Here is a 15,238-nt window from a genome sequence, read left to right on the forward strand (position 1 = left end):
CCTTCGGCCCCCTTGGCTCTGCTGGAGGCTGGGGTGCCAGGCCCCTGTGTACTAGTGCATAGAATTCTAGCTTTTTTCCTTTCTCTGTATTGGGCTCAGAGATTACACTGTGTCTCTATGTGAATATAGACAGTTAGCATTTACCAATATGTATCTGTCTACTTTCTCTTGTTTAATAAAAAGAAAAAAAAGAAAAAAGGGGGCATATAGAAGGTCAGCAAAGGTGGGCTGAGGTGTCTGGGGGGGTGGTAAGTGGGCATCGTGACAACATGGCTTCTCCTTTGGCATGTTTGATTGTGATGTTTAACGGACATCCTTGCAGTTTAAGATGACACTTTTAAAATAAAATTGTCTCCTAATGATGACTTGAGCCCTGCCACTCAATGGGAGAATCAGCAGAACATGTAGGGTTTTTATTTGGAGTTGACATTCTCTGTTGTAACTTTATTTATTTATTTATTTGATTTTCATTGGAAGGAAAAATGCTGATTTTTAAATGTTGAAGTATACAAGTTGCTTTGTTACAATAAATCCAATGTGTACACACACAAAAAAAAAACAAGAAAAAGAAAGAAAAGTTAGGCTGGCTTGCAGCTCAGTTGTCCAGTACTTGCCTGCTTGCTGGGTTCAAGTTCCATTGCCACAAAAATAAAGCATCCTTGAGACAAATTGCAATGTACATTATATTGGCAAAATGGGCCTGTGCTGTTTGAGCTCATTGAGCAGCTAGCTCTGAAATTGGGGTTGCCCAGCCTCCATTTCAGACCCAAGAATGTTGGTTTCAAAGTGTCCTTCAAGGTCTGGGGATGGGCTGGTTCTAACTCTTTGTCAAGAAGGAGACTACAGGAAAACAGCCCAAGAGTAAAACCACTGTGTCCTTGAGAATAGCTAGAAGGTGAACCATTTCCAACAGATGTCACTGTTGTTTACCCCATGATAGAAAAGTGCCCACCATGGGAAAGAGAAGTCAGAAACTCCAGCCAGCTCCCTCCATTTCCCCAGTCAGCTTCTGCCAGATGTTGTGTGCACCTGATTTGATGATATTTTACTATCTGTCTCTTGCTATTAATTCTTTTACCTTGGCTTAATAAACTCACTCAATAAACTGAAGGTATGGCTATTACAGACCATTCTCTGGGCTATACAAAACACAGACCAAGATTCAAAACTTGAAGGTGAGGTTGGCAAAGCAATTCAATTAGAAGGCTAAAATTAAGACTAAGATTAAGCAGTGGATAAAAGAAGCCCTTTCTCCCTGAAGAGTCTTGAGCTGGTTGCTTTGGGTGCATTGGACTCTGCGATGTTCAGGTAAGTCTGGTAGGTTTCATCAGCAGTGTTCAATGACTTTGTTTACAAATTTTATTGTATGGGTGTTTTGGTTGTATATGCACCACGTGTGTGCAGTGCCCACAGAGGCCAAAAGAGAACAGACATCACATCCCCTGGAACTTGAGTTACAAATGATTGTGAGCCACCATGAGCATACTGCGAATTGAACCCTGGTTCTCTGGAAGAGCAAACAGGGCCCTTAATGATTTTTGGCTCATCACTCTGAGAATGCATGGGTCAGCAACCACAAATCTTCAGCACCCCAGGTGCCAAGCCACCACAAGTCTAGCTCAGCTATTTCCATCTTGAACACATGCCCAGCCATTTTCCGGGGTCTGAATGTCTTTGAGAGAGAATTAGGATGGTCTAATGATCTGGGGCTTGGCCAAGAGAGCCACTTTTGGAATTGGACAGATCTCAGACAAGTTCTTGTTGAGCTTAGGGGAGAATGTTTTAGTAACAGTGAGTTAAGTCAAGCTCCGAGTCTCACTCAGTGTTTGTCAACTGCAAGATCATAAGGTTCCATTGTCTTGATTAGACCATGGATATGTCAAGGCATGTAATGAGCAGGATAGCTATGTGGATGAGCCTTCTGTCTCTTGATCTTGTCTAGGTTGTTGTGACACACACAGACAGTATCTAGAGAAGGATGCTGCTGCTATTCTTCCCTCCCTCTTCATGTCCAGGATCATGCTGTGTGTCCCAGGCTAGCCCTTAAGTCAGAATTCATCAAACTTAAGACCTTCTTAGCCTCACACTTATGGATGATTTTTTCCCCCAGAACACATTTCTACAGAAATCCTAGGCTATGACTTATTCACAAGTAATGCCCCATTATTATTCAATGGGTATGCAAGTCAGCTCTCCACTGGGCATGGGGTCAGCTTTTGTCACTTTTGAGTATACTAGTCCCCAGCCTCCATTTGCGGGAGCCAATGATCTAATTTCTCTTGTCTCACTTTCTCTGCCGCCGTCTATTTTGTCTCTAGTCTAGCTCATTATCTCTTCCTACCACCAGATGGTGGAAAGTGGAAAGGAAATAACAGGCTGGTAAATGAATGTGGTTGAAGGCTCTAGGGCTGAAAGGTGTGGTGGGGAATGGACCCCCCAAAAGGAGCTTATAATTGCTCAGGAATTCCTGTGAATTTCTATTTTAATTTTAGCATCCACTAAATTGTTGGCTATACAGCAGGTCTGAGGTCAATACAGCACAACGATGCCTGATAGAAACGAGACAAGCTTTGTCTCCGGACCTCGAAAAATTCCTAAGCAGTAGAACTCCACACCTGGTCCAGGCAACACTGGGTCAGGTGTAAGGAGGGTCCAATCCTGTGAGAGGCGGTGTCCAGTGGTGCAGCTGCCCAGCAGCCTCCCTGCGCCCCTCTCTTTGGGCTTCTCGAGCCCACCACCTCCCACGCTCCAAAGTCGCACCTGGCCTGCCGGCATTCCGAGCTGCAGGGAAAGGCCCCTTCCTCCAACAGCCTCCTGCTAGCAGCCTGGTTCCCAATGTTGTCACCTGTTCATAACCCAGCAGGTGTCTGGCTCTTCACCTGCCGATGGCAGCCCTCCTTCCCCGGGGTACCGCCTTCCGATCCCCCTTTTCCACGTGTCCCTCAACTCTGACGCCCCCACCCCCAAAGACCCCCTAAATCTCCTCCGGTCTCGAGGAGTCTCGCGGCATTTCCTGGGGCGTGAGCCGAGCATCAGCGCATAGGGGGCGACCGTGGCAGAGCTTGGGCCGGGACAGAGCGGGTAGTGAGGGGGGCCACCGAGCCCCGCCACCAGAGGACGCGCCCCGGAGTCAGGCCGGACGCTGCCAGGGCCCCGCCCCTCGGCCCCGCCCCCGCCTGGCGGCCGCGCCCCTCCAGCGGGCGGAGCTGCGGAGCCTCGCAGCCGCGAGGAGGAGGGGAGAGCAGGCTCCGAGGCGGCTGCCTTGCACTGGGCTGGGCGGTGCTTTTTTTTTTTTTTTTCTTTTTCGCAATTTCCACTCTCCGAGAGCAGGAAACCCGGAGCAGCCGGGCGCAGCGGGGCCGCGATGCAGCAGCAGCAGCAGCAGGAGTCGCCCCAGGGCAGCAGCGGCAGCGGCAGCAGAGGCAGCAGCGGGCGGCGCTGAACCGCCACCACCGCTACTGAGGAAGAAGCCCGCCCAGCTGCAGCCGCGTCCCAACGCCCGCGCCCCCAATCCCCGCGCCGCGACCTCGGCGCCCCGAACCCCACGCTCGATTCCGCCAACTTTCACGCTGCTTCGGCGGCTCGGCCCGGCTTGGCGCCAATGGGTGAGTGCAGGGGCCGCTCATCCTTGTGTAGGGTCGGCGCGCCCATCCCGGGACCGCAGACCCGGGGAGGGCGCCCCGGAGCAGGGCCCGGAGAGTGACATCGCGCTGGGCGCCCTCCCTCGCCTTGCGCACCCCGATTCACTCTCACTTGCTTTAGTGTCCCCGCGGAGCCCGCGCGCGGCACCGACAGGAGCCCGAGGGGACCTGGGTAGAGAATCGCGGGGGCTGGCTCCGGGGCGGCTTGGGTTGAGGGATGCAGGGGGTGTGGTTGCCTTTTTCGGGTGGGCGGGGAGAGTTTTGTCTTTGCCATTTTTCTTACCAAAGCGCACCCTCCCTGCGCTGGGGACGCGGGCACCTGAATTTGGTGGGTTCCAGCCCTGTGCAGGGCTCTTGGGGTTCTTGGTGCCTGTCTGGCCCAGGCTGAGAAGAACCTCGAATCTCGGGGTCTTTGAGAGAGGGTTAGATTGCCCTTATTGCCGGCTGATGCGGTGATGGAAGGTTAGGAAACGCCCCAGTACCGGGCCTGGCGGGCTGGCTGACCCAGGGTCCTGAGCTCTTCATGCAGCCCCCACTTGTGTTTCCAGCTCTCACTCTCTCTGCCTTTTTTCCCTCCCGTCTGGCCCCCTCTCCACTCTGTGATCCTCAAAGGCTACTTCCCATATCCTTCTCTAAGTCTGCAGGGCTGGGAACTGGAAATGGTGATCCAGTTTTGATTTACCTAGAAAACATAATTTCCATGTAGGTAGCTAACATTAGGTCGTTTGGGTCCCATTTATTATAGACCTGACAGTGTGAGAACCACCTTACTGCCCAGAGGAGCTGACACTTTAGTGAGCAAAGGACTCGTGATTGTCTGGTCTCTATTAAACGTTCGGTTTACCCAAGTCTTGCTGATGGCCAACCTCTGCTTTTTGTGCCTCTAGCAGATTATTTTTGGGTGTTTCTAGGCCAAGCATAGCAGTCTGCACATTATAAGTCATTATAAAGTGAGACTTTTCTGTATTCAGGTAATAGGATCTTGGTGCACCAGCCAGAAAGGGTAGGCAGGAGTCACAGGATGTTCATGCATACACCAGCACTGGAGGAGAGGTCTAACCCAGTAAATTGTTGATTTGTGAAGTTCAAATCCCATTTGTGATTGTTTACCAAAATGCCTTTCCCTTTTCCAAAGTGGTAGTGATCTCTCGTGGCCTCTCAACTTAATTGTCACTTTTTTCACAATGCCCTTTTCTGATGATCACACCACTCCACGTCTAAATGGGTTCCTTTCTCATATGACACTTTTTTTTTTCACAGCAGTATTACCTATTCTAGTGTGTTTAATATTTATGTCCTCTACTTGGGCTCAGTGACCATCAGGACAGCACTGTGGTGTATGGTCTGCTCACAATGTTTTTTGTTTTTGATGTCTGGTGCAGATCAGGCTCTAAATCAATATTGAATGGATGGATGGATAGATGGATGGCATGCAACCCTCCTACTCCATGGAAGACACGACATTTAATTTATGCTCTTGTTTTGTTTTGCCTTGATTAAGAAGATTGAGTCCATTGGCCAAAGTAAATACTTCTCTAAAACCCTTATAGGTCACTTTAGACATGCACTGCTTTCTCCAGAGCTGATAGGAAATGCTATCGGGATCACCTTTTGGGATGGGTTACTGAAAGAGTTATACACAAAAAGCAGTTGTCAGTTTGCATGGGCAGGCTATGCTTTGTAGATCTCAGTGGGAAGAGGATGGAGTCTCCTTTAAGAAGCAGCAGACCTGTTTATCATTGAGATCTAAACTGTTTGCATTCTTTAGACTCTCTTAAGAAAATGAGAGTGCTTTTGCAATTTATAGCCCTTTCCAGTATCATTTTAAAATTGTAGCCATTATGCAGCAATCAATTATTATTTATTTCAGGAGTTCATACATGGAGGCACCAAGAGTAAAATGAATGCCATTTAATTCATTATAATGTGCCTAAGTGGGATTTAAGGTGTTTGTAGTAGTTTGTGGGTAAAAATCACCTGCTGTTTTCTAAAGAGTCCTTAGTGGTATATTTGCAATGAAGTACAGATATTTAATAGTTGATTCTATTTGTTTTTTAATAGAGAGACCTAGTAGTGCTAGGATTCTGTGTGAGAGGGCATGAGAACACACACACACACACACACACACACACACACACACACACACACAGAGTCCTTTTCTCCAAATCTCTCTGGTTTTCAGATTTATCTCATTTATCAGTTCGATACTCTTGCTTGGCCTAATGCTGATTTTTTTTTTTCCGGTGATGACAAATGTAATCAGATCATATCATATAGTCCTTGATCTGGACATTAACTGAAAGTCACAAAATCCCTAACCCTGAAATGAAGTTGCCTAGTTTTGCAGTGGTCTCTTACAAAACACTATGAACTTGCTGGGAGGGGCCTATGGTGCCAGACACAGGGAAAGCCTCTTATAATTAGAGCAGTGCAAGGACTGTGACCCAAATCTGGGAGTAGTGAAGGGTTTGCAAGGCAAGCAAAGGACTTCTGTTGAAGGATTTCCAGAGGAAGAACAAAGTTGGGGCAGCTGGGGCAATGCTGTGTCAGTGGTGGGCAATGCTGTGTCAGTGGTGGGCAATGCTGTGTCAGTGGTGGGCTATGCTGTGTCAGTGGTGGGCAATGCTGTGTCAGTGGTGGGCTATGCTGGGTGAGAGCTAGAATCGACACAATACAATGCCTTCTCCCAACAAGTCTGGACTTGAACATGGAAGAAAGGGCTCGCCCCTTTATTTTGCCTAGCCTATGGCCAGAGCAAAAGCCATGGTTTTGCCGGTTGCAGAGACCTTGGATGTTTCCTGTTCTACTCCTCCAGTTACCTTGCATTACTCATATTCATTAACAATGCTTGCGTTTGTAATTTTTTGGAAGTATGCTACCTGCAGTGATAAATACTCATCCATCTAGCCATCCATCTCATTATGTATTTATCTCCTGCTTTCTGCCAGGAAACAGGTACGTGTTACCTTTAGACCTGCCCACTTCAACTTCTCAGTCTAGTGGAGGATGGGAGGGCAAGGGTCATTGCAGTACGTAAGTAAAAGCTAGAGTAAGTGTCCTGAAAGATGAGCAGAGGAATCTGGTTTAGGCTGGAGAGCAGGTGAGGGTGATGTCTTTGAGGAGATTTTGAGTCACCCACCCTCCCTGGGGACACACCCGGGATTCAACAAGCTGACTTTTCTTCTTCTTGCACACCATGAGGACCTTGGGGCCTCTGAGCAAGGGGGTATGTATGAGAGAGGCTGACTTAGCTTTGTACCTGGGTCAGGTGGTTTGGGAGCATTTAAAGGAGCCAGACATTGCTCTGGCTTGGATGCTGCCAGAGCTACTTCTGAGATTGAGTATTTTAAGAAATGTTTTCTAGAAGAGGGAAAAATTGGAGCCAGGCAGAATCTGGGGTTGGTATAAAAGCAGCAGGCACTCACGTTAGCAGTACTGGGGGATGTCTGCTCACAATCATGCTTTGGACAAAGTTCATCTTTTGTTTGTCTTCAAACACGATTACGGGGTGGCTTTGTTTGTATCTTGTCCTATTCGGGGATCACAGACTGGCCTTGCCTGATGCCGCTGCTCTGAGGGGGTTGTTGCTCCTGAACAGAAAACCCAGACTGTGCACTCAGCCGGTTTCCCAATAGTAGGATCCCTTTTTCTGTTTCTCAGAGTTGACCTGAGAGGTGAGGCGCAAGGTTTTTATTGTGTGTGTGTGTGTGGGGGGGGTATGTTCGATGACTACTACTTTAATATTAGCTAGCTTTAGTCTTGGGCTTTTTGTTCAACATTGAGAAAAATGAGTAACTGGAATGCTATACTAGGGAAATTTATGGAATAATCCAGCTCGGGCTGCTGAGAACAAAGAGATCAGGTGCTACGTGAGAAAGACACAGCGCCGGAAAACACCAGACTCCTTCCAGCGTTAGAAGAGAGCTACGGTCAGTAGTTTGCAGAGGGCCGTCCCTTGGGATCACTCGAGGGACAGAAATTCTTCAGTAGTATCCCAGCCGTCCTACAAAGTCGGCGACTCTGGACAGTGGGCTCCAGCAACCAGCATTTGAATAAGTCCTCTAGGAGGCTCTTTTTTAATTTTTCATTTTTTTATGCGCATGTGCCATGATGTGCTCCTGGAGGTTGGAGGACAACTTGAGGAAGCTGGTTGTCTCATTCCATCTTGTGGGTACCAGGGAAGGGACTCAGGTGGTTGTGGCTGCCAGCAAGTCCCTTTACCTGCTGACCCATGGGGTTCTGATACAAGGTCAAGTTTACAAGCTCCTTGCCTTTTAGATGATGCTCCTGGCTCATTTGGAGTGCTTGAGGTACCCTGTTTCTAACAAGATGTTCTGGGCATTAGGCTATATACATCTGAGCTGCTGGGAAGTAACATTTTTCTGCCTCTCATACTTGTATTAACTATTCCTTTTCCTGGTTTCTCCTGGCTCATTGGACATTCATAATTAATCACTTTCTTCCTCCTTGAAGATTCTTTGTTTTTAAACTTTAGATTTTAAAAGCCATCTGCTATAAATTTTTGAGTTTGTCCCCCCATATTTGTGTATTGAAAACTCAGTCCCCCAATTAATGTTAATGACATTTGGAGTTGGAGCCTTTGGGAGGCAAGTGGGGTTGGATGACGTAATGAGAGTGAGCCTCCATGATGGAATTAGTGGTTTTCTAGGAACAGGAAGAAACCCGTTTTGATGTCCTCCACTATGGTATGAGGCAACAAAGCCACCCTTAAGAGGAGCCAGGCAAACAGCAACGCCACGTTCTTGGACTTACCAGCCTTTAGGAGAGTAAGCCAAGTTAAGTTCTCTTTATAAATTCCCCATGCCAGGGTATTTGGCTACAGCCGTGGAAAGCAGACTGGGACGCCGCCTTTCAAGTTCCACTTGGTGCTTATTGTTTTCATCTTTGCTCTTCACCGATCCTCTTAAGACAGCTTTTCCCCAGCCCTGTACTGTGCCCTAGAGCCTGCACCTTTGAGGTTCACTGGCTCTGGCGCTGCCCTGATAGTGTTCTGGAATCTCTTCATGCCATGGGAACTCACGAACAGTCTGTCTCCTGTTCACAAAACACACAAACACAGTCCTCAGAATCTTTGAATGACCTTGAATTTACTTTTGAGCCTGTGAGGACTGGAACCCCTTTTCTAGGCTTCTTAGACACCCTGTTTACATATTCCCCATCCCCCCACTGCTCTTAAAATCTTTGGTTGGGCCCTAAGTATCTCTGGAATGGGCCCCATGTGCCTGCCCTCTGACAAATGCCTGAGAGCAGTGATTCTCGAGCTGTGGGTCACGATCCCCTTGGAGTCACATAGCAGATATCCTGCATATCTGCATTATGATTTTATGTACATATTTACATTACGATTCACAACAGTAGTAAAATGACGCTTATGAAGTAGCAATGAAATAGTTTTATGGACGCTTGAGAACCACTGCCATAAAGAATCTTCTGAAGTTTGGTAGCCACTCCAGACCTCCTCCTTGCACAAGTGTCCAGTCTTCTGAGTCTTGGCCCATATCGCTCCCTCCCTGGGGAGTGCATGGAACTCTTGTATGCTTTGTAGTTGTCCTGTATGAGTTTCCTGTTGCTGCTATAACAGGTTACTACAAAGCTAGTGGCTTAAAACAGCAGGTCCAAAGTTCAAAATGAGTTTTGTAGGGTCACGATGAAGGTGTGGGGAGGGCTGCCTGCTTTCTGCAGGATGGTTTCTCATCTTGTCCTGCTTCCGTTGGCTCTTGCACTGCCTAGGTTCATAACTGCATCTTTCCTGCTTTCCTATTGTCATGTCTGTCTTAGACTGGCCCCTACCCATTATAAAGACTGTTATTTATTGAACCACTTGAGAATCAGGATACCCTCCTCTTCAAGACTTAATGACTCACAGGTTCTGAGGATTAGGACGTGGGGTTTTTTGAGGAGCCCATTATGTAGCCTCCATACCCCTCATTCATCTTGTGAAGACTGCTCCAAAGATTACTGTACAATACTTCATCTTGTATGAAGTCTGTCATTTCCCATTGGATCCCCCCCCCCAGCTCCACTGCCCTGGCTCATTGTCTAGCATACAGCAAGTGCCATATGCTAATGAATGACTGAGTAACCTTTCACCCAAGTGTGGTTACTACTTGTAATTCCTGAGACTGTGGACTGTCAGCAGTGTGTGTGTATGTGAAGTTCTATACCTACCCCCACCCTGCCCGGGGGCAAGTTAGGTTGGCAAGGTCTGTTTGCCACAGCTCCTGGTGGCCTAAAGAGTAACACCTTATGTGTCACGTGGCTTCATTGAAGAACTACAATCTTCAAGATAGAAAATTCTCCCTGGCTCTGGTTCTCATTTCTCAGTCTTTGGAATTGAAATGCTGAACTATTCCTTCCTGTCATGGCCTATTCCACTTGCTGATGAGGTTGAGGCTCACAGAGGTACAATGTGTGGCTCCCTAGCAGCAAGGGATGACTCCAATATTGAGGAAACAGCCTCATCAAAGGTTCCTCTGTCAATGTCAAGCCCCTGCTTCTCTAGTGGTTCTTGGTCTAGTCTCTTCCCTAGGAATGGAGGGAGGGAGAGAGAGAGAGAGAGAGAGAGAGAGAGAGAGAGAGAGAGAGAGAGAGAGAGAGAGAGAGAGAGAGAGAGAATTTATTTATTTATTCAGTCAGTCAGTCAGTCATGGTTCTGGGGATTAAATCCAGAGCTCAGGCTTGCTAGACAAGGGCTCTCCCACTGAGCTCCACCCCTAGCCCATTGTTTGAGACGATGTTTCACTGTGTAGCCCAGGCTGGCCTGGAACTTGTTTAGTCAAGACTTGATTTGAGTTTCTCCCCCACTTCCCTGGGCTAGGGGTGTAGGCATGGACGACAGCACCTGGTTTCCAGCATGTTTTTAAAGCCAGTGTTATTGAGATATACCGTGGACTTTCCAGCTGTTTGACATACCACATGACTAAGTTTTAAATTTGTGGTCAATGTCTATAAGAAACTTTACTATTTTATGTTTCAAATTTGGTAATATAAAAGCATATTTACAGTGTTCCGCAACCATCGCCACTACCTAGGTTTTAAAACTGTTTTAAAGTTACTCCTCCAAAGTACTTTTCTAAAATGAAGCTCAGAGTCCTCGTCTTCTGGGGGCTCCTGGGCCTGCTAGGTACTTTAGGAAAACTTGAAAAGCCTAGGGCACCCAGTTGAAATTTCTTAAGACGTGAGGGTGTGGGGCATGGTTTTGTTGTTTGGAAAATGCTTTGGCCCTTGTTGCCTCTGGAAGACACTTCATTTTGCGCATCCTCTAGGTACCTTTCCCTAGTTACATCCTTGTCATCCCAGGGCAGACATTTGGGTGTATTTTGACATCCGGAAGCAGTTGGCATGACTTGCTTGGGTAGTAGCTTCCTTGGGAATCGCTGGAATTTATTGAGAATGCCTGAATCCTGGAAGACAACACTGTGATGCCAAACAGATAGCTAGATTTCACACATCCGGGGTTGATGGCGGTCGACGTTTCTTCCCTTAAAGTCCTTCCCCTAGCAAAGCATCACTGGTTGATGATGAACACTTGTCTGTCACCTTGCTCCTCATGTTGTGTGGATACTTATCATTTGGGCAGCTCTGTCTTTTTCACTAGGGATATTTAAACCAAATAGCCTGTAGCTGGTGGCTTCTACCTGGGTGATAAACCATGGTTATATTTAGTCTTAGGAGGAAAGAAACAGTAATAATAAAACTCATGTGCTATTTGTTCAGTGTTGAGTTGGCAAGCAAAGAAAGGTCTTTGCTTATTTTTTCCTTCCAGTGGCCAGGAAAGTGGTGGGGCCACCCCAGGAGGCTAGTCTGTCCCCAGGTGCAGGGACAGAGAGGCAAGATGAAGAGCATTTCCTCCCGCTACTCCCCCCACCATCTTGGATTGCATACTATAAATATTTTGATGCTCATTAATCACCCATTTTGCATAGCAAATTTAGGTCTTTAAGTACTGTAGAACGGTATGTATAGACAATTTAAATTACCATCTCCTTAAACATGAGCTCCTTCTACAGAGTGAATTTCAAGTCAGCCAAGGCTACACAGAGAAATCCTGTCTCAAAAAGCCACCCCTCAACCCCCCCCCCAAAACCCAAACCAACCAACAAACCAGCAACAACAATATCCTTCAGCTCCTTACTGGTTGTAGCATGTAAACACCAACTCTTGTGTTTTTGCTATTTTTTTTCTGGACTGTTCTAGACTTGGAAGACGAAGCTCTGTTCCAGTTCTGGTCCTCTGGGGCTACAGCAGTTTTATCCATCACCCGACACCTCCCTGTGCACTTGTAATTAGCTCAGTACCCTGTCTAATCATTCCAGTTAGTTCTTTGATTATGTGTTTTGACATCCCGAAGCAGTTGGCGTGAGTCGTAGCTTCCTTGGGAATCACTGGGATTTGGACAAGATCTGGAAAGGCCTTCTTGCTTTGCTGGCCCCTCCCCTGGGCCAGCTTCTTTATGATCTCCATTTTCTTCATCGGATCGTTTGGGAAGCTGCCTCTGCCTGAGCATTTTACAGACTGGCTGATGAGTGAAATTCATTTGACTTGAAAGCATTCATAAACGAAGTTTGCCGTTCTCCTACTTTGCTCATTAAAACGAAACAAAATCACCTTTTAAAACTTGATCAAAACGGAACAGTTAAATCACTTAACTAGACCCTTCATTCTCAATGAACTACTGTGTTTTGAGAGGTGTCACTGTACTGCCCAGGCTGGTCTTGGAGCTCTAGGGCTCAAGGGATTCCCCTGCCCAAGCCTTCTGAGTGACGTGGACCACAGATACTGTGCTGACTTCAATACATTATTTCATGGAGACTAGTTGGGAAGGCCGCTACAGCCCATCAGTGAATTCCTTTGGACACCTAAGGCAGGTTGTGTTGAGTGTTTGTTAATTGATGGTGAGTTGGAGCTACTTTTGACCATCAGTAAACAACTGGAAGAAAGTCATATATTTTTGGAGGATCCTGGAAAGTGGGGTTGGGAGGGTGGGAATTGTCACCAGTTAAGAAACGGAGAGGGATGAGCAGCTCACACTGCTAATCCACTTTCTTGGTGTGGAGGGCTGCAGGTGCTAGCTTGAGAACTTTCAAAATTATTATTATTATTATTATTATTATTATTATTATTATTATGTCTGAGATAATCTCTCATGTAGTTAAGGCTGGCTTCGAACTCACTCTGTAGTTGACAATGACCTTAACTTCCTGATCCTTTTGCCTCTACTTTCCAAGTGCTGGCATTGCAGATGTGCACCGCTTGGCTTCAAACTTAAAAAAATAATTTTGATTTTATTTTACGTGTATGAATGTTTTGCATGTGTATACATTTGTGGACCACTTGTATGTCTGGGGCCTGCAGAGGCCAGAGGACAGCATCTGATCCCTTGGAACTGGAGTTACAGATGGTTGTGAGCTGCTGTATGGGTTCTGGGAAATGAACCTCCGCAAGAGCAACCTCTTGGCTGCTGAGCCATCTCTAAATATTGTTTTTAAAGCTATATTTTGGAATAGATTGCATATTCACAATATTCAGAACTCTAAAGGCAAAACTATGCAAGCATTTAAAGGCCTTTTTTTGGGTTTGGTGTTGGGAACTTGGTTTGAGGAGAACCTTGGAACACGAGACACTCAAGAAAACAGCAGAAATGGAAGATTCTCTTCCCATTCCTGACTCTTCTCATGTGTTGTTGGTAGTTGGTTTATGGAGTTTTCTTTCACAGGAGGTTTCATATGTATAGGTAGGTGGTTATCTTCATCCCCCCCTCCCCCGCCCCCGATTCATTGTTAATGTCATAATTGATGGATTATGAGGACATTTCTATTGCATTTGTGGTTTTGCCTCCTGGGGATGTGCTTTACAATTCCATGTTGAGTCCTGTCATTCATTCATCTGTACATTCATTCATTTATCTTCGCTGTGGTAGCGATGGACCCCAGGACATTGCATGTGCTGCTCTCTTAGTCATCTGCACCCCTGGCTTCCCCACCCTATTTGACAGGACATGGGACTTTTGGAAAAGTTCTGCAAGAGACTGTTGGAATCTCAAGTCTTAATTGTCTGTGCTCTTAACTGATGGAAACTTCATCCTGATTCTTAGCTCGTCGAGGTCGAAGTTTTTAGCTGAGTTAAGAACTATCTTTCGCCGGGCGGTGGTGGCGCACGCCTTTAATTCCAGCACTCGGGAGGCAGAGGCAGGCAGATCTTTGTGAGTTTGGGGGCCAGCCTGGTCTACAGAGTGAGTTCCAGGAAAGGCGCAAAGCTACACAGAGAAACCCTGTCTCGAAAAACCAAAAAAAAAAAAAAAAAAAAAAGAACTGTCTTTCCTCTTTCCCAGGGCATAAGTATGTACATATGTGGTGTGTGTGTACACCCAGAGCCCACGAATCTGAAAAACAGGATATTTATTCTCAGTTACAGGGTGCTTTCATGCAACCCAAGGATACCTGCTGAAGGAGAGCTTGGAAGCGAGCTTAGGCCAGCAGTCCAATGACTGTCTCTCCTTCTTGTCCCCTTGTCTCTGTGCATCGTGTTCCCAGAGCATACTGTATGTCCCATGTGCACGCTTGGTTTGTTCTCAGTTCCAAATTTCCCCTTGTGAATTCTGAGCACTGGAGTCTGAATCCATCCCTACACGAGAGTGGCTGCTCCTCAGCCGCGTGGGGACAGGGAGGGCAGACCCTAGTTCTAATCTTCTTGTAAAGCTTAAGGAGACCTACTTGGTGGCAGCCATATGACAGGTCCTGGAGGTGCCGGGACACATTGATGGCCCCAGAGTCCGGCCTTGAAGAAGAGTACTTGGTGTGATGGGGTGATTGTGGGGATGCCCTTGGGACAAGGCACTGGGAGAATGCTCACAATCCATACGCTGGAATATCTGGGAGTGCCATGTGTCCATTTGTCCTGTCTTCCTCTTAACAAAGGGGCTAATTATGAGAGGCAGTGTGGCCCCTCCTGTGATGTGGCCATCAAGAGGGTCACACTCTTGAATTGTGTGTGTGTGTGTGTGTGTGTGTGTGTGTGTGTGTGTGTGTGTTCCCCTTTTGAGCACCTGTATTGTTTAATGGAGTTCGGTTTCTGGTTTTGAGTTGGTGGCACTTAAAAAGCCTTTGGAGGCACTTGCCTGGGTTGGTGATAGCACTTCATGGGGGAAGGGTCCCGTTGTGACATTGTCTGGTTTGTTTTAGGGAACCTGTGGGTTTTTAAATGGAGGAAGAGATGAAGCTATTGTGAAAAACAACAGCCATAGCCTGCTGGGTTACCCCCGAGGCTGCTGTGAATTCGGGGACAGGGACCAAGGGACTCTCCCATCCTGCTTCCCGCTGGCTGTCTGCTTCTCCCTCCTGCCTTCTTCTCATACCCCCTCCCACTTTCTCTGTTTCCTCACCTCCTCTCATCCCCTTATCTTTCTCTTTCCTCACTTCCTGTCCTCTGCCAGCACCCACCTGTTCTGTCGTCCTCCATTCCTTTAAAATCTAGATTCTCTTCTCCCCTCCCTCCCACCTCTGTCCCCTAGGCCCCCTCTCTGTCCACTGACTTCCCACCCCACCCACCCTGCCACCCTTCCTCACTCCTGTGCATCC

General features: G+C 47.1%; 1 protein-coding gene across 8 annotated transcripts in view; it reads left to right on the top strand.

Annotated features, from left to right (window-relative positions):
* Positions 1–3,202: 3,202 nt before the first annotated feature.
* The window catches only part of Sh3kbp1 (SH3 domain containing kinase binding protein 1), a 352,120-nt gene continuing 340,084 nt past the window's right edge, over positions 3,203–15,238 (top strand). For 6 of the 8 annotated variants that reach the window (XM_015992132.3, XM_015992129.3, XM_006973237.4 and 3 more), the window contains exon 1: positions 3,203–3,605. In XM_015992132.3, the coding sequence (XP_015847618.1) occupies positions 3,602–3,605 (4 nt within the window). In that variant the 5' untranslated portion in view covers positions 3,203–3,601. The remainder of the gene's footprint in view (positions 3,606–15,238) is intronic. The other 2 variants (XM_076561926.1, XM_076561924.1) reach the window with 2 other exon arrangements.

This window comes from Peromyscus maniculatus, chromosome X, assembly GCF_049852395.1.
Source record: "Peromyscus maniculatus bairdii isolate BWxNUB_F1_BW_parent chromosome X, HU_Pman_BW_mat_3.1, whole genome shotgun sequence".
NCBI lineage: Eukaryota > Metazoa > Chordata > Mammalia > Rodentia > Cricetidae > Peromyscus > Peromyscus maniculatus.